The sequence below is a fragment of the Mobula hypostoma genome, chromosome 5 (genome assembly GCF_963921235.1).
Source record: "Mobula hypostoma chromosome 5, sMobHyp1.1, whole genome shotgun sequence".
NCBI lineage: Eukaryota > Metazoa > Chordata > Chondrichthyes > Myliobatiformes > Myliobatidae > Mobula > Mobula hypostoma.
In genome coordinates this window covers 37,962,926-37,980,935 of record NC_086101.1, presented here as the reverse complement: position 1 = coordinate 37,980,935, position 18,010 = coordinate 37,962,926, and the positions used below count along the sequence as shown (strand labels likewise).

Here is an 18,010-nt window from a genome sequence, read left to right as displayed (position 1 = left end):
GCCTCTCTGATGGCCTGGGGCATTTTGGCCCTCGCTGTTGTTAGGGCTGCCTTGTTGTCTGCTCTGAAGGCAGAGTCACGGGTCCTCAGCAGCGCACACACCTCCGCGGTCATCCATGGCTTCTGGTTAGCGCGTGTGGTGATGGTCTTGGCCACAGTGACGTCATCGATGCACTTGCTGATGTAGCTAGTCACTGATGCCGTGTACTCCTCAAAGTTAGTAGAGTTGCCATCGGTTGCAGCCTCCCTGAACGTGTGCCAGTCAGTGTGCTCAAAGCAGTCTTGGAAAGCAGAGATGGCTCCTGCCTTAGATTGAATCAAAGGTGGTGACGAATCAGAATAAAGGAGAGTGAGTGAAAATCTGGCTGAGTGGTGCCACAACAACAACCCCTCTCAGGAAGACGAAGGAGCTGATTATTGGTGTCAAAAGGAGGAAACAGGATTTAGATTCCTTGGTGTTACCATTTCAGAGTATCCATCTTGGGTCCAGCACGCAAGTGCAAATATGAAGACAGCACAGCAATGCCTCTACTTTCTTAGAAGTTTGCAAAGATTTAGCATGACATCCAAAACTTTGACAAACTTGTATGGATGCATGGTGGAGAGCGTATTGAGTGGTTGCATCGCGGCGTGGTATGGAAACACCAAAGCCCTTGAACAGATAATCCTACAAGTAGTAGTGGATACAGCCCAGCCCATCTGATGTAAAGCCCTCCCAACCATTGAACACACCTACACGGAGTGTTGTCACAGGAAAGCAGCAATCCATCATCAGGGAACCCCATCAACCGAATCATGCTCTCTTCTCACTGCTGCCATCAGGAGAATGGTACAGGAGCCTCAGGACTTCCATCACCAGGTTCAAGAGCAGTCATTACCCCTCAACCATCAGGCCCTTGAACCAGTGGAGGCAAACTTCACTTATCTTCACTTGCCCCATCACTGAACTGTTCTCGTGAGCTGTGGACTCGCTTTCAAGGGCACTTTGTCTGATGTTATCTGTTTATTGCTTACTTTTTATTATTATTATTTATTTTGTATTTGCGCAGTTTCTATTTTGCACATTGGTTGTTTGTCTCCCCTGTTAGGTGTGGTCCTTCACTGATTCTATTATGGTTCTTGGATTTACTGAACATACCTGCAAGAAAACAAATCTCATGGTTGTATATGGTGATAGTTATGTACTTTGTTAATAAATTTACTTTGAGCTGCTTGGGTCAGTTTTCTTGTGTGTATGATATACCATGTTTGAGGAACTGCACATTTGTACATTAAATAAGAGTAGGAGCTTGCTGTGGGTTTGGGTAATACCTCTAGCTAATGCAAACCACAAAATAGCCTCAGTGCAGTGGGGGAAGGTACATCCTCACTTGAGAGTAAATGAGTGAATGTTCTGGTCCCATACAACTTCCATGTTTAAAGCCAGATCTAAGAATTAGTAATTCTGCTTTTTTTTTTGTTTTGCACAACCAGTCAAGTCAGTGTGCTTTTTCAAATTCTCTTGAAATACTAGTTGACATTGTAGGAAAAAATGCTGAATATCTTATGGTTTCAATAGAATGTGTTTAGGAAGAAAGTACTATTTACAGTAAACTATTCGTGTGCAATTTTGGACAGGCATGTGTGAATGATAATAAGCAGTTATGTATAATGATTCTAAAGTTGTTATTTAGTGGCAAGTGCTATTGTAAACAGCAATTTGCAATTTTCAGTCTTTTTCACCCTAAATTATCTTGCTTCAGTTCCTCAGATGCTGGCAATGATGGTGGATTTAGAAAATGATGACAACTGGTCAAATTCAGATGAGCTTGAAGATGATGACTTTGATAGGTAATTCGTATATGACATTTTTTAATATAGCAAATATGTTAAGGGTCTGAATCCAACAAATCTGGACCATCGTTCAGTACGTCTCATTTTTAATTTTGACTCGTCAACAGGGTCACAAAATCTGATTGGTTAATACTTTACACTGGGCAGATATAATTCAAAAGTACTCGTGTGAGTGACTTCCATTCTGGCAACATCGGAATGTATTTGTCTATGGAAGGAAAGAAGATTAATGATAATTGGTTTGACTCTTGACTTCGCAATCTAACTTTTCTTTCTTTACCCTAACAGTTTGTGTAGCTCACTGCAAGACTATTTCTTCTGATTTCTTTCAAATTAATTACTAATGGTTGCATATGCTTGCACAGGGATTGTCAATAATCCTGTATTAGATTAGGTGCCTGTTATTTCAATGGAAGATGGATTTTCCCTCTCCTTATGGGAACAAGACAGACTTATTGCTGCAAAATCATTCTGACCCATGCATCTAACCCACAATGAGCCCTAAATCACTCCAGAGCTGAGTGACTCAAAGAATGTGTACCGTTTCCATCTGAAATGCAAACTGGATTAATTTTAACAGGTCTTGCTGGACTGTACATAGTGAAGATACCTTGTGGGGAAACTTTGAGCTAGTGGTTACATATGAGGAATGATATTGATCATTACAATTAGATCAGCTTTAACTATAGTGAATGGAAGAGCAGCTGCAAGGAGCCAAGTGACTGTCTCTGGCTCCACTTTTGTTTTATCAAATGTGTTTTCCACCCCTCTGGCCTTTCTAATATCTCACTGTCTAATGTGTTTGATTATACGCCTTATGGTGATTTACCACATTAATGCAAGTTATTAAGTAAAATTTTCCTTTTAAAATTGGAATAAAGCTGAAACACAATCCCCAACATTTCAGAAGTTTGATTTGTTGAAAACTGTCAAGCGAACACTGAATACAGCACTGACTCACCACAGCTTTAGTCTTAGTCCTTGCTGTGACTGACACCATGCAGCCCCCACCACCATTTGCCAATAAGCCAATGAATTGGACGCAGCATTCCACACCACCAATGTCCAACAGGATCTTGGGATCACAAGAAAAGTAACTTTGATAATCACTTGCTGTTAGACTTTACATCTCCTTCATACACTGATGCTACACTGTCACAAGCAGCATCACAGTCCACACCAAATGCAGCTGCTTCAGTTTGTACAGCCAACGAGCAACTTGCTGATACAATAGATCTGCAAGATGGTCTTGCAATCGTAAAAAAAAACACATTTTAAAAAGACGGTAACACTTTTGGTAGACCCTGTAGAAGCTGCTGCATCAGAGCACACCGCCATCTTACTGGTAGTTCTTCTATACTTGGGTTTGGGTTTAAAGCAGTTATAGATATTATCCTTTAGACATAAGTTTTTAATATTTTGGCATGATTTAACATTTGAAAGCTTTGCCAGTAAATCAGTTCTCCTTGGAATCAAAGACTGCTCTTTCTCTGAATCTAGCAATGCTGTTGCGGGTGAGAGTGCCCTGGATAGGATTGCCTGTGGCCTTGGTGGTAAAGTAGTGCTCCCACTGATCAAAGAACATATCATGCAGATGTTACAAAACTGTGAGTATAATGCATTTAGTAATTTAGAAATCCATTCAAAGTGGGTAACTATGTTGGTCAGATCTCATACCTGCCTATAGAATGTCTTAATAAAATGGGCCATAACTGTATCTTGTTTAACAAGCTTGCAAGACACTCACTTTGAAGTAGTAAGCAATGTTAACTGAGTGGTTGGAGACCATGTTCTTTCAGTTATGGAAGATTGGTTTCAAAGCTGTTTTGTGTAATTGCCTGTTTGCTTTTTAGAGTTGACATCGAACGCTGGAGGTAAGGAAAGCAATACTGCTATTGTAAAGAACAACAGAAAATGCTTAAAACACTATCGGAGGAAAGAGAAAGGTGGTTAACCTTTCGGGCATGAAACCCTTTGTTAAGACTTAGAATCATTATGGCAAATGGCTTCAGACCTAAAATTTTTAACTCTTACTCCTTCCACAAGTGCTGCCTGACATGTTAAATGTTTCCAGCACTTCACGGTTCCATATTTCCAGCATCTTCAGTTGTTTCTAATTTCCAGTTCTGCTCTAGTTTAAGAACATTTTGCTAGTGTTCTTTTTTGACGTTACCAAAGACGGTGCGTAGGTTTAATGTAAATACCTGCTTATGCTAACAGGTACTAAATTCTAGGTGGCTCTCTATTCATGGCAACCAATATATCAGTTATTGATTTGCCTTCAGGATTGAGCAAATTAAATAATGTGTACTTTGACAGCTTATTTGCAACTGGCAAATTGTTCCCTCTGTATATTGTATCATTTATGCCCCGTATCAATTAGTATAAGTTGTTTGTTCTATTTACTCAGATTAGTTTAGATCTAAGGAATATTGCCATGTTGTGATACGTTAATTTTTGTTAGAAGGTAGCTAGTCAACCCAGTATTTTATTAAGTGTTCATTATTTCTAAGTTCTATTGACAAGCATGGGCTGAATACATGCCACAGTTGGCACTGCTCACCACAGGCAAACTCCCCACAAATGGGTGTAAATAATGTCTTCATACTGTCAGATGTTTAAGCAGATCTGAATATCAGTTCCTCTTTTAAAATGTTCTCAGTATATTGTGTGGAGGGGTTGTGGGGAAACCCAGAGAAAACTGGAAATGTATTTCAGAAATACTTTTAATATCACAGTGCACCATTGCTTTAGTGTGTTTGGCATTGCCACCAGTCTTTACTTTTGAAATATTTGCTTGTAAAATAGGGATTATGTAATGTAATTCAGTTGGTCAGAACACATGGAATACGGGGGAAATAATCTTAAAACTCAGAGTCAGGCTTCTGAGACGGAAACCGGAGCACATTTCTAGTTGAGGTTGGTAGAAATTTGGAATTCTCATATTCATTTGAACTTCAGTTTTTCTCAAAATTCAATCTTTGATTTGGTATTGATTTGGACAGTTACGGACAAGGGTAGACTCTTGTGTCATGAAGAGGTCATGAACTCCTTGATTAGAAGAACAGGGCACTTGGCCACTTTTCTTCGATTAAACCACTTCTAATACACATGATCTTCAAAAAAATCTCTCTTCTCAGCCTCAGGAAGCACACAAAGGCTTTGGAGGAACTTGATAGATCAGGCAGCATCTATGGACAGGCAACATTTTGAGTGAAGACTATTTGAGTCCTGATGAAGGCTCTCAATCTGAAATGTCAGCTGCTCTTTTTCTCCGTTGATGGTGACAGACTGTCTGGCTTCCTCCAGTGCCTTTGTGTTTTGCTGCTGATTTCTAGCATCTAAGGTCTCCTGTGTTTTCAATTCTGAACCTGCTATTTTCTATTGACTTGGAGAAAGCTACAGTTAATTAAAACTAAATTTCTCCAATCCATTTGATCCTTTTCAGTTGTTGGTAGCAGGCTTCTGGGAATTTATCACGCTGACCTTAATGTGATCTTTTTTTAAAAAATGTCTTATTAATATGGAATAAATTTGTGGTGAAATTATGGACACTGCTTTAATACAAATTATCTAACATTTTGGAAGTCTTCATTGTCTGTGTGATGGTTGTTCTACTGGTGTCTAGTTTCTAACAAAATGCATTAGATGAATTTTCCAATGGATTACTAGAGTAATGCTTGGATGACTGGAAGTGATATGTTACATGTCAACAAGGTTGATATGTGGCTTAGTTTTTTTTTATTGAACTGGTTTTGCCAAATGCCCATTCAAAGAGCAGCCAATGTCCTTAAAATGGAATGACCATCTGTTGGTTTCACAACAATAGACAGGTGCACTTCTTTTGCATTTCCTTTGCCTCGATATTTTTGTCCATACTTCCCATTGTGCAGAATCAGCGAAGAGTTTCCTCCTCAACCTACTTCTCTCTTCCCTCAAGGTCAGACACAAAGCTTAATTTTATGGCTACCTTTTAAATTGCTTTTCCCAATACTACAATCACAAAATTTTTTTTGCCCGATTGAGTCTTGAGCATGTCATTGAAGTTGTGTAAGTGCATGTGGTCAACACAGTTTGTTTCCCTACAGCTGACTGGAGGTACAGACACGCAGGACTAATGGCCTTGTCAGCCATCGGGGAAGGGTGTCATCAGCAAATGGAGGGGATCCTCAGTGAGATTGTGAACTTCGTCTTGTTATTCCTTCAAGATCCAGTAAGTGAAACCAAATGCATAGGTTTGGGATGAATGTCCTGTTACTGTTCATTGTTTGTATGTAAAGTTGGCTGAAACCTCTCTGGGCTCTGTCTAAAGAGGGAGTTTTTCTCATCAGAGACTGCCCTTAACAGACATTTAGTTCAGGAGAATGATACCCAAATTTTAAAAATAAAGCTGTTTTGAGCATGCACTGCAGGGATTGGTGGCTATAATTACAAGCAAATTGGTAAAAATTGTGGAGAGAATCAAATCTGTCAAGTACATATGCATACTCCATGACCACTTTATTAGGTGCATCATTATTAGTACCCCACCCCAAGAGTATGAATTCTTCATGCTGGAAACACTCCTTGGAGATTCTGGTCCATGTTGACATGATAACATGTTGTTGCCGTGGATTTGTCGGCTGCATGTTCATGCTGCAACTCCCCTGTTCCACTACGTCCCAGAGATGCTCTGTTTGGAAAGAGATCTGGTGACTGTGGAAGCTATTGAAATATACTGAATTCATTGTCATGTTCGTGGAACCACCTTAAGCTGATGTGTGCTTAATGGAGATTCTTCAGACCACATGATGCTTTTCCAAACATCGACTGTCTGATTTTGTTGAGCCTGTACCCACTGTAGCTTCAGTTTCTTGATCTTGACGAACAGGAGTGGAACCCAGCGTGGTCTTCTGCTGCAGCCCATGCACTTTAAGGTTCAATGGGTGCATTCAGAGATGCTCTTCTGCACACCACTGTTGTAAAGCATGGTTATTTGAGTGCTGTTGCCTTGCTGTCAGCTTATACCACTGTTGCCAATTTTCTCTGGCCTCTCACTCACAGAACTGCCGCTTCTCACTGGGTCTTTTTATCACACCTTCTTTAAACTCTGTGTGAAAATCCCAGGAGATCAGCAGTTTTTGAGGTACTCAAACCACACCAACAATAATTCCACAGTCGGTCATTTGATCACATTTCTTTCTCATTTTAATGATTGGTCTAGCCATCAGCTCAATCGCTTGACCACGTCTGCATGCTTTTATGTATTGAGTTACTACCACATGATTGCCAGGTTAGATATTTGCATTAATGAACAGGTGTATCTATTAAAGTGGCTACAGAGAGTGTATGTGTGTGTGTATATAAAATAATATGTAATCTGTACAGATATTTGTTACATTTAGTTAGAGTGCTTAAATTCTAAAGTGGAGGATTTGAAATATAATATCCTTATAATTTAATTTTAGCACCCAAGGGTTAGGTATGCAGCATGTAACGCCATAGGTCAGATGGCCACAGATTTTGCACCAACGTTCCAGAGAAAGTTTCACGACAAGGTAAGCATCTTGAAGTCAATGATGAATAGTTGTCTTTTTAAAGCAGTATTAAGACACCATGTGCTTCAACATCAGTTCATAAATGAAGAGGGTACAGTAGCAATGTCATATTGGGCTATCAGTGGGTGGTTCACTGAGCAATCTAGTAATGGTCCATTGATTCAGTAACATGGGTTTGTATTCCCCCATGGCAGTTGTTCAGTTTAAAATTGCATTATTAAATAAGGAATAAAAAGATTAACATTAAGCTACCAGATTTTTGTAAAGATTCAGCTGAGATGGTTGATGCATTCAACAGAGTATCCTGCCATCCTTAACCATTCTAATTAAACTGTGTAGGCTCTAAACTACCATTGAAGGTGGTCTAACAGCTCAAGAGCTGTTCAGGATGGACAATAAATGCTGCATTTACCAGCTGCTTTCACATTCCAGGAATAAATAGTGCTAAAATGAGCTTGGGTCATATTTGAATGGCTTTGCCACTGTCCAACTTGGTTGTTTATCCTAAATTGCTAAATTTATAATTGGTCTCAATTCTGCCTGACCCAGCAATGTGTAGAAATTCACACAAAGGGCCCGGAACCAGCCTTGGTATCAGTATTAATTTTGTTTCAAACAGGTCATTTCAGCGCTCTTGCAAACAATGGAAGATCAAGCTAATCCGCGAGTTCAAGCTCATGCTGCTGCAGCCCTCATTAACTTCACTGAAGATTGCCCCAAATCACTGTTACTCCCGTACTTGGATAATCTCGTAAATCACCTGCATGTTATCATGGTGGCTAAGTTACAGGAGGTAACTTGCTTTCAGTTCCTCAGTATTTTTGTAGCTGCTGATTGAAACTCTTAATGCAATGAGAACTGGTTGAATACTCGGTGGGGGGGTGGGGGAAGAATAAGTTTGTTTGTAAGATTTTTGTCACTGAGATGGCGGAAGAGGGGGAGGCTAGTGAAATTTTGTTTTCGCTGGTGATGTTTGCACTCGAGATTCACCTTCATGTTTATCAATGACAAATAAAAGTAAAAATCTATCTTAAGTCACTAGCGTTAAATTTATTATGTAGTCGCAGCTGCTTGTTGTATCCAACTTATGAGATTCAGGTTAGTTAATGTCAGTGGAACTGAATTTCAAAGCAGACAGCAGTGTGCAGCCAACACTGTATTGTGCCTTGTCCTGTGACTGCACAGATTTCTGCACCACAGAACTGTATATCCATGGTCATAGAAGGCACTGGTAGCTTAAATAGATGGGGCCAGCTGTTTCTGAGGAGCAGAATACACAATGGAAAAAACATAATCAAATTAGTTAATGGGTTAGGTATTACCTTGAAGAGAAATGATGCTTGAGTCATGGCCCATCTGGAGAACTGTTCAGTTTTCCCAGTGTACTTCGAGGAATCGGTTGCTCCTTCAAGGGGTGCCTACAGATTTAGCCTAATGAGGGAACTCCAAGCTAAATGATGATTTACTTGCAAAGATTCAAGTCAGAAAGTGGACTACATAAAGAGAATATTTTCTATAGGTATTGGTACAAGGGTTAAAATAAGCACCAAGCTACCAAGTGTAGAAACTTTGTCCACACAAAAAATTGTTGATTCTGGAGACTATTGAAACGGCTGATTTTGGGGTTTTTATTCTTGGTTGTCATAGGGGATGGTATTAAGAAATGGAATCAAAGTTGGTAGATGGAGTTAATTATCAACCATGTTCTAAATAAATGGCAAGAGGTTTCTGGGACAGAATGCTTTCTTAGAGGGGTCATCTTAGAAATAGTTTTATTCCTTTATTTACTGCTGTCTTCATGCTAAAAGATTTCATTAGACCCTTGTACTAATTGCTTTGCACTCCCTATAGCTTATACAGAAAGGAACGAAGCTGGTGTTGGAGCAGGTTGTTACCTCCATTGCCTCTGTTGCTGACACTGCAGAGGAGAAATTTGTCCCATATTATGACCTGTTTATGCCCTCACTGAAACACATTGTGGAAAACGGAGTGCAGAAGGAGCTTCGGCTACTGAGGGGAAAGACGATCGAGTGCATCAGCCTCATAGGCCTTGCTGTTGGTAAAGAGAAGGTAACGGATTTTGTTAAAATTTCAAAAACCTTTCTGGTTTAATGGTGGTGCTCAATCCATTAACTCTTGTGTACTTTGCAGTTTATGCAAGACGCCTCAGATGTGATGCAGTTGCTTCTAAAAACCCAAACTGATTCCAGCGAATTGGAGGATGATGACCCACAGGTACATTTATTTGTGCTGCCCTCTGTGATTACAATAGGAACTAATGCTTAAATCTCCTTTCACACCGCAAAAACTTGAGGTTTTATTTTCAGTTTAAGTTCTGATTTTGAAGGGTGTAGGATCAAGATATACTCTAGCGCCGAGTTTAAAAGTACAAGTAATTCTGCTATAACATTATTGTTGGCACTAAGGAACACTGTTTACATTGGGCTGTATTGGCTATAACATAATCACAATCAGGATGAAAATGTTTTAAATCTGTGCTGTGAAAACAGCTACAGACTGTTGTGCTGTAACATGACTTTTTACAACATGCAGTTTCTTAGGAGTTATAAAATAACAGAGCTACTTGTACAGATTAGTTGGTGGAGTACTAAGGGAATCCTGCAATGTTGAAGGTACCATCTTTCAAGTAGAAGTCTGGCCTGCCCTGCAGAAGAGCAGTTGTCTTAGAAATATTTCTCTCAATTAACACTTTTTAAACTAAAGCACATTAATTACTTTGTCACTATTGCACTGCTCTTTGGGGTGCAGTGCACACTTTCTTGTACAGCAGCTACTCTCCAAAAGTGGCTGTGAAGTGCCATGGGATGCAATAAAATTCCCTTGAACACGTGAACAAAACATAATAGGGGCAGGACTCGGCCATCTGGCCCATTGAGCCTGATTAATAAGATCATGGCTGATCTGGCCATAGACTCAGCTCCACTTGCCTGCCTTTTTGCTATTGCCCTTAATTCCCCTACAATCCAGGAATCTAACTGTGTCTTGAATAGATTTGATGAGGTAGCCTGTACTGGGCAGAGAATTCCAAAGATTCACCACTCCTCTGGAAGAAGTACTTTCTCCTTGTGGATACTGATCGTTTTCTTCCGTTGTTCTTTGGAAGTCAAGAATGACTTGACAGTCTGAAGTAGCGCAAAAAGAAATGTGAAGTGACAATAGTGGAATGGTTGAATGGGGTCCAAGAATGCGCAGCACCACCAGGAGAAGGATGTGAAAGTGGTGATTGGTTCAGGAAAAAGCTGTCTGGTCATCTAGGCTTTCAGACTCCTGTATCTTCTCCCAGGAAGAGAGAGAAGGACAATCTGAAGGGGATTTGACGGGTTCTACATAAGTACAAGCTATTTCTTTCTGAAGCTATTCACGGGAGCATAGTACACCTGAGATTTTGGGGTGTCTGGTCAGTGAAGCAGGCTTTGAAGAGCTTCTTAAAGAAAGGTTAGCATCTTTTGGGTTTTGTGAAAACTTTATGATATTAGGAGCCCAGGTAGTTGGGCTCCTAATACCATACCCATTGAAATCAGTGAGATTCAAAATTAGGATGGGCAAGAGAAGTCTGCAGTGCGGTTTGAAAGGATGCTTCTTCAAAAAAAAAGATTTGAATTGAGTCCCACTGGGCTGAGAATGGACACCTTTGGAACAGAAGCGTGTGATGAATAGAAGAAACTTCTGAGTGGAATTTGTTTGCCGTTTGATACAGCCACCACCTCAGAAGACTGTCTGTCCCCATTCAGTACCCCCTTTTATCTCTCATGGCCTTCAAAATATTTAGAAAGTTCTTGTTTGTTCTGCTCCCATTGCAATTCAGGCATCATGTTCATATCTCAGCAACTATCTGCACACTAAAGAGTACTGCCTCTTGTGACCGCTGACTTTTCCTCACTGTTATCCTGGATCTGTGTCCTCCGGATACCAAAATGCAAATCTCCCACCTCATTAGTGAAAAATATTTGTGTTTACTTATTCTATCACACCCTTGGAAGCAGGTTTATGTTCATGTAGAGTTCACCATTGACTGTGTGGGTAAGATGTTTAGTTTGCTCGCTGGTGCCAGTAGAGAATGTAGTGCTATCTGTATCCTGTACCTCGAGTTTTGACAGCATAGTGAGTCTGTTCGTAAAGGTGTCTAGGAAATGGAATGATCCACATGATAAATATTCCACAGATTTACTAGAAGCTAGTTTCCCTTGTACAGAAAATTGAAATACGTTTTGAAACCAAAATTACTCTCAAGCCTATGATCAACTAATTGATGTGGCTTTATAACTAAATTAACATACATTTATTTTTTGTAGTTAGCAAACAACTTGATGATTTGTGTAGAGAGATATATCAGAATCGGGTTCATTATCACTGTCTTATATGTGAAATATGTTGTTCTGTGACAGCAGTACATTGCAAAGACAAAAATTACTCTAAATTGCAAGGTTACTAGTGCATAAGAACATGAATAATGAGATAGTGTTTGTGGACTGTTGAGAAATTTAATGGAAGACGAGAAGAAGCTGTTTTGGACTCGTATCATAGAAAACTGATTTTCTGTTAAATCCTACCTTTAATTAATATATGTGTGTGATATGAAAGTGTTGACATGTCTCTATTAATGGTGAGGCACAAGAAGAGATTTGAAACTCAAGGTCTATATTTCTGCTTTCAGATTTCTTACATGATCTCTGCATGGGCAAGAATGTGCAAGATCCTTGGTAAGGAGTTCCAGCAGTATCTTCCTGTTGTTATGGGACCATTGATGAAAACTGCTTCAATTAAGCCGGAAGTGGCCCTCCTGGACAGTAAGTATGAATGACACATCCCCTGTTACCTTCCATCTAAATACAGGTTAGGACAGGGTTCCGTTCTTGTGAAATGTTCAGAACTTGAATGGTTTTAGCACGTTGGAACTAAGACTGTGGACAAAGTCCCACCTGGCAGAAGATACTTGCAGCCCCAAAGCTGCTGGCAAATTTATTCTGTTGGTCACTCAAGCACTTGTGCATATTTACAGGCTGTATGTGAACTGGAGAGGACCTGTGGATATTTTGTAGCTTTGTTCAAAGCAGGCCAGCATGGTTTTAAAAAAATGTGCTGCTCACAGAATCACTCTTTGAAATATTAAGATTCTCCAAGCTAAAACATCCCAGGTCAGCCTATTTGTTTTGCTCCTGTTTTCTGTGGTTTGATCTGCCTCAGTGAGGTGAATCAGCATAATGGGGGATGGATTAGTCATTCATCTGGAATAATTATGCCAGCTTTGCTTTAGGGTGGAAGCCTGTGTCTGTACATGTTCACTGAAAATAAGGATTGTATTCTGTATTTAACTTTCACTTTTATCACAGTCTGGTCCCTTACCCATCAAAATTCAATGTAAATTTATTATCAAAGTATATATGTCGCCATTTACAAATTTGAAATTCATTTCCTTGCAGGCGTACTCAATAAATCCATAAGAGAATAATAACCGTAATAGAATCAAAGAAAGACTGTGCCATCGTGGGTGTTCAACCGGTGTGCAAAAGACAGCAAACTACAAATACAAAAATAAAGAAATAATAATTAATAAATAGATATCAATTTAAAAGTAGTTGGTTTAAAGGGAAATTACATGCTGTAGTGAGAGAAATTCAGGAGGTATTGTACGTAACCAACAGAACGTCACTGTGATTCACCTGTGACATCTTGATCCCATGTACATACGTCATTTTTCTTCAGGAGCGTATTTGAGACAATAGTCTTAAAGAAGGTTAAAGTCATGTATAACTAGTCAAACGTAAGTTTTGGGTGCCAATGAGCAATGACAAAAAGTTAAAGACTAAAAATTTGCTTTGTCATTGAAACAGAGTGTAATGTGTTTGCATCGATGATCACCACAGTCCAAAGATGTGCTAAGGGCAACCTGTAAGTGGAGCCATGCTTCTGGTACCAACGTAGCATTGTAGGTTTTCTCAAATGATATAATGTGAGGCATGTTATATTTGGGACAAAAATAGTTTTAACTCATTTATTGTATCTCAAAACTAATTGCATTACCCTACAGCATGTTCACAACTTGCTAACTGTAGCCTGCACATCTTTGGAATGTGAGAGGAAACCAAAGCACCCAGAGGAAACCCACACACGCACAAGGAGAAGGTGCAGGCTCCTTGCAGTAGCAGGAATTGAAGCATGATTGCTGGTGCTGTAAAACATTATGCCAACCACAATGCTGCAGTGCTGTAGGGTAATATAATTGGTGTAAACATGCATAATTCTCAACCACCGACAATGAGTTGGGGTTCCCTTTAAGAGGCTGGCCTGACATGATATAATCATGTAAAGAACTTTTACAACACTTCAATAAATGAGTTGTTAGTGTTTTTCTTAAATATAAAATGCCTCACGTTATTTTATTCAAGTTGTATACCTGGCTTAGTCCTATTTGGCCCAGATCTTCATAAACCTTTCCTATGCATGGTACCTGTTCAAATATTTTAAGACCATTAGGCATAGGAGCTGAATTAGGCCATCCGGCCCATTAATTCTCAACCCCATTCTCCTGCCTTCTCCCTATAACTTTTGACACCCTTACTAATGAATTATATATCAACCTCCACTTTAAATATACCTAATGACTTGGCCCCCACAACCATCTGTGACAAAGAATTTCATGGATACATTGGCTCCTGGCTCAAGAAATTCCTCTTCGTCTTTGTTCTGAAAGGACTCGCTTGTAGTCTGAGGTTATCCCCTCAACACTTCCACTTGGAAACATCCTCTCCATATCCAGTCTCAGTCTTCCAGTTTAGGTTTCACTGAGATACCACCACATTATACCCATATGTGATCTTATAAAGCCTCAGTATTGCATCCTTGCTTTTGTATTCTCGTCTGCTTAAAGTGAATGCTACCATTGCCTTTGTTTTCCTTACTACCAACTCAGCCTGCAAGTTGACCTTTACGGAAATCTGTACTAGGACTCCCAATTCCCTGCATTTCCAACAGGTGAATGCACTCCACGTTTAAGTGTTATAATTTAGTACTGGCTCTGGCAGCTTGTTCCACAAACCCATCACCTACTATGTGGAAGAATGTACTCCTCAGATTCTTGTTAAATCTCTCCACTTCCACCTTAAATCAGTGCTGTCTGGCTTTAGACGTTCCTGTCTTGGAAAGAGATAAGTGATTCACTTTATACCCCTCATGATTATTACACCTTTATTGTCACCCTTAGTTTTCTACCCTCCAAAGAAAATAGCATTACAATATTTTTGTTGCACAGATACCCCAACATTTTGATGGCAAGGTGTTTTAACAAACTGAATTAACAATTGGAGACAAATTCAGGAAAGCAGTTGGATTCAAAACAGACTAGACTACACTGTTCACAATTCAGTGATGCATACCAGAGGTTATTCAAGGGCACTTGTGAATCATTTCTATTCTGGAATGAAGGTTACATCAGCTAAAGAAACCTATGGTTTCCTTGTCTTTGAAAACCAGTTAGGTTGGGTTCTGCCCTTCTCGTTATTGTTCTTGGTTTTCAAATTTTAAAAATAATTAAAATTAAAACAAAGTGTCAGGCAACACACATCAAAGTTGCTGGTGAACGCAGCAGGCCAGGCAGCATCTATAGGAAGAGGCGCAGTCGACGTTTCAGGCCGAGACCCTTCGTCAGGAAAACAAAGTGTACAGACTTGTATTGGAATTCTGTGTGGCAAATGGCTTTCCATTGTATTGTTAACCTGTGGGGCCCATCTGCACCTTTCCTGTCCTGGTGAATGTAAAAGGCCATCACAGCAGTGCATTGAAGATCATGATGAGTCCACACACTGATGACCTAGAACTTATAATTGGTGGGAGATTTACCTGTTGCATTTCTACAGAAGTGCAGTGGATACCAGTTAATTGGGACATAACGAGACCAATAAGTTTGCACCTAATTAAGTGGCTGTCCCAATTAGCTGAAGTTACATAGAAATATTTAAAGGTATAAAAAGGACAAACTTGGTAACAAAGTATGTATATATATGAAATACAGAACAAATTAGAACACTGCCAACACTTCTGCAGTACTATAAAACTGTGTAGTTTCTAATAGTTACTGACTAGAATTCATCTATTGTATACTGCTGTTTTCTTTTGACTGTAAATGAACAAATTCAGTGCAGGCATCTAGTGCAGGTAATCGACTGCCTTCATACAATGCTTTCAACGGTTGTATCTTCCAAATCTTCACTTTCGTTGTAACACTCCAGTTTGTCAAATTCTTCATAGTTCCTGACTTAATGTAGTGAAATTGTTTCATTTTCACTCCCTGCTGTTTCTAGCATCCCCAAACCTGAATGCTTGAAACTGCAGTGCACAAAATAGTACTGAATTACCTTGCTGCTTGTTTATCACCAAATATCAGTGATTAAAATCATTGCTTTCTGAACATAAACACTCGCAGCTGATCCTATATATAAACTTCATTTTAAATATGCTGTAGGTCAAATATGATGGCAGAATATAGCATTAATAGTAAGACTTGGCAGTGTGGAGGATCAGGGAGATCTTGGGGACATTCAAAGCTGCTATGCAGGTTGACTCTGTGGTTAAGAAGGCATATGGTGCATTGGCCTTCACCAATCGTGGAATTCAGTTTAAGAGCCGAGAGGTAATGTTGCAGCTATATAGGACCTTGGTCAGACCCCACTTGGAGTACTGTGCTCAATTTTGGTTGCTTCACTATAGGAAGGACGTGGAAACCATAGAAGGGGTGCAGAGGAGAGTTAGAAGGATGTTTCCTGGATTGGGGAGTATTCCTTATGAGAACAGGTTGAGTGAACTCGGCCTTTTCTCCTTGGAGCAACGGAGGATGAGAGGTGACTTGATAGAGGTATTCAAGATAATGAGGGGCATTGATCGTGTGGATAGTCAGAGGCTTTTCCCCAGGGCTGAAATGGCTAGCACGAGAGGGCATAGTTTTAAGGTGCTTGGAAGTAGGTACAGAGGAGATGTCAGGGGTAAGTTTTTTACAACGAGAGTGGTGAGTGCGTGGAATGGGCTGCCAGCGGCAGTGGTGGAGGCGGAAATGATAGTGTCTTTTAAGAGACTCCTGGATGGCTACATGGAGCTTAGAAAAATAGAGGGCTATTGGGTATGCCCAGGTAGTTCTAACATAGGGACATGTTCGGCACAGCTTTGTGGGCCAAAGGAGCCTGTATTGTGCTGTAGGTTTTCTATGTTTAACGGCCTCACAATTATATGTGACTGACACCAGTTGGAAACCATTTGTTAACCATCTTCTGTTCCAATTAAGTGGCATAGTGTTCCAAATAAACAAATGGAGTCCAGCTATTTTCTTTATTTTTGTTCTTTAAGAGTTGTCCCAAATAAGCGGCTGCCCAATTAACTGATAGCCCAATTAACCAGAATCCACTGTAATTCATTATCTGGGAAGTTTATTTTGGGTGTTTGAGGTCATTAAAGGTGAACTAGAGTATACTTTGGCACAAAACAACCTTAAAATAACTCAAATAATAATTTGCATTTAACTTCTGATATTTTGAAATTATGTACAAGTCTGGCCATGCTTTTAAAGTGTATGCATAATTATGCTCTGCTTAGTCATTTCTTAAACCTTAGGTTTGAATGACGTTACTGCAAATAAATGGGCACATTGCAGATTCATGTCCGGGTTATTGTTATGTCAGCTTTATAAAGCACTTTTTTTTTATCAGCACAAGATATGGAAAACATGAGTGAGGATGATGGCTGGGAATTTGTAAACCTTGGTGATCAGCAAAGTTTTGGAATAAAAACTGCAGGGCTGGAGGAGAAAGCAACAGCTTGTCAGATGTTGGTAAGGACTAATTTAGCTATCATATTAACACAGTTCTCGATAAGCTGTTCTTGTTATTTCAAACCAAAGTGTTCTGGTTATGTATGGTATATAATTATAAACGTACATTATATATGTTGTGCTTTCAAGAACAATTCAGAGGCTGGATATCCTGTAACGTACAACTATCCTAGGCCCTCTCCAAAAGCCTTTCCAGCATCCAAGGCACATCTGGAACATCAACTTGCCTGGATGAGTGCAGCTCCAGCAAAACTCAGAAGTTCAACACCATTCTAAATATTTCTGGTGGTACCAATGCACCGTGGCCACCATCTGCAAGAGCCCTGCTGGTTCTCAATTGAGCACCTTCAACACCCAAACTCTGCTGCCAAGAAGGGCAAGGGGTAGTATGCAAGGGAATATCACTCCCTGCAGGTTTTTCTCCAAACTGCACGCCATCCTGGTCTTGCAGTATGTTGTTCTTTTATTAATACTTGACCACCTTCCCTTTGGGTGTATGTCACCAGAAGCTCTGTATTATTCAAGGGGATTGCTCACCACCACCTTGTCAAGACAGACAGGGATGTATATTTAAACATCCGCCATCATGTCCCAAAAAAAAAAGTGAAAATGCTGCACAGTCCCGGATTTGTTAAGCCTGGCATTGAAGGGAATGTACAATTCATGTTAAAATAACCCCAGGTTCTTAATTTTAAAATTATATTTTGGCGTCATAATACTAGCACTATTACAGACAGTACAGAATAGTTTAGTAATTTTGGTAAGGAAGATTTAAAGAGGACAATATAAACTTCAATAGTATGGTT

General features: G+C 39.8%; 1 protein-coding gene across 1 annotated transcript in view; it reads left to right on the top strand.

Moving 5' to 3' along the window:
- The window catches only part of kpnb3 (karyopherin (importin) beta 3), a 73,649-nt gene that overhangs the window by 37,049 nt on the left and 18,590 nt on the right, over nucleotides 1-18,010 (top strand). The window contains exons 9-17 of the mRNA XM_063048417.1: nucleotides 1,742-1,829; nucleotides 3,333-3,439; nucleotides 5,921-6,045; nucleotides 7,280-7,369; nucleotides 7,989-8,162; nucleotides 9,221-9,439; nucleotides 9,521-9,604; nucleotides 12,045-12,177; nucleotides 17,083-17,204. Coding sequence (XP_062904487.1) covers nucleotides 1,742-1,829; nucleotides 3,333-3,439; nucleotides 5,921-6,045; nucleotides 7,280-7,369; nucleotides 7,989-8,162; nucleotides 9,221-9,439; nucleotides 9,521-9,604; nucleotides 12,045-12,177; nucleotides 17,083-17,204 — 1,142 coding nt within the window. The remainder of the gene's footprint in view (nucleotides 1-1,741; nucleotides 1,830-3,332; nucleotides 3,440-5,920; nucleotides 6,046-7,279; nucleotides 7,370-7,988; nucleotides 8,163-9,220; nucleotides 9,440-9,520; nucleotides 9,605-12,044; nucleotides 12,178-17,082; nucleotides 17,205-18,010) is intronic.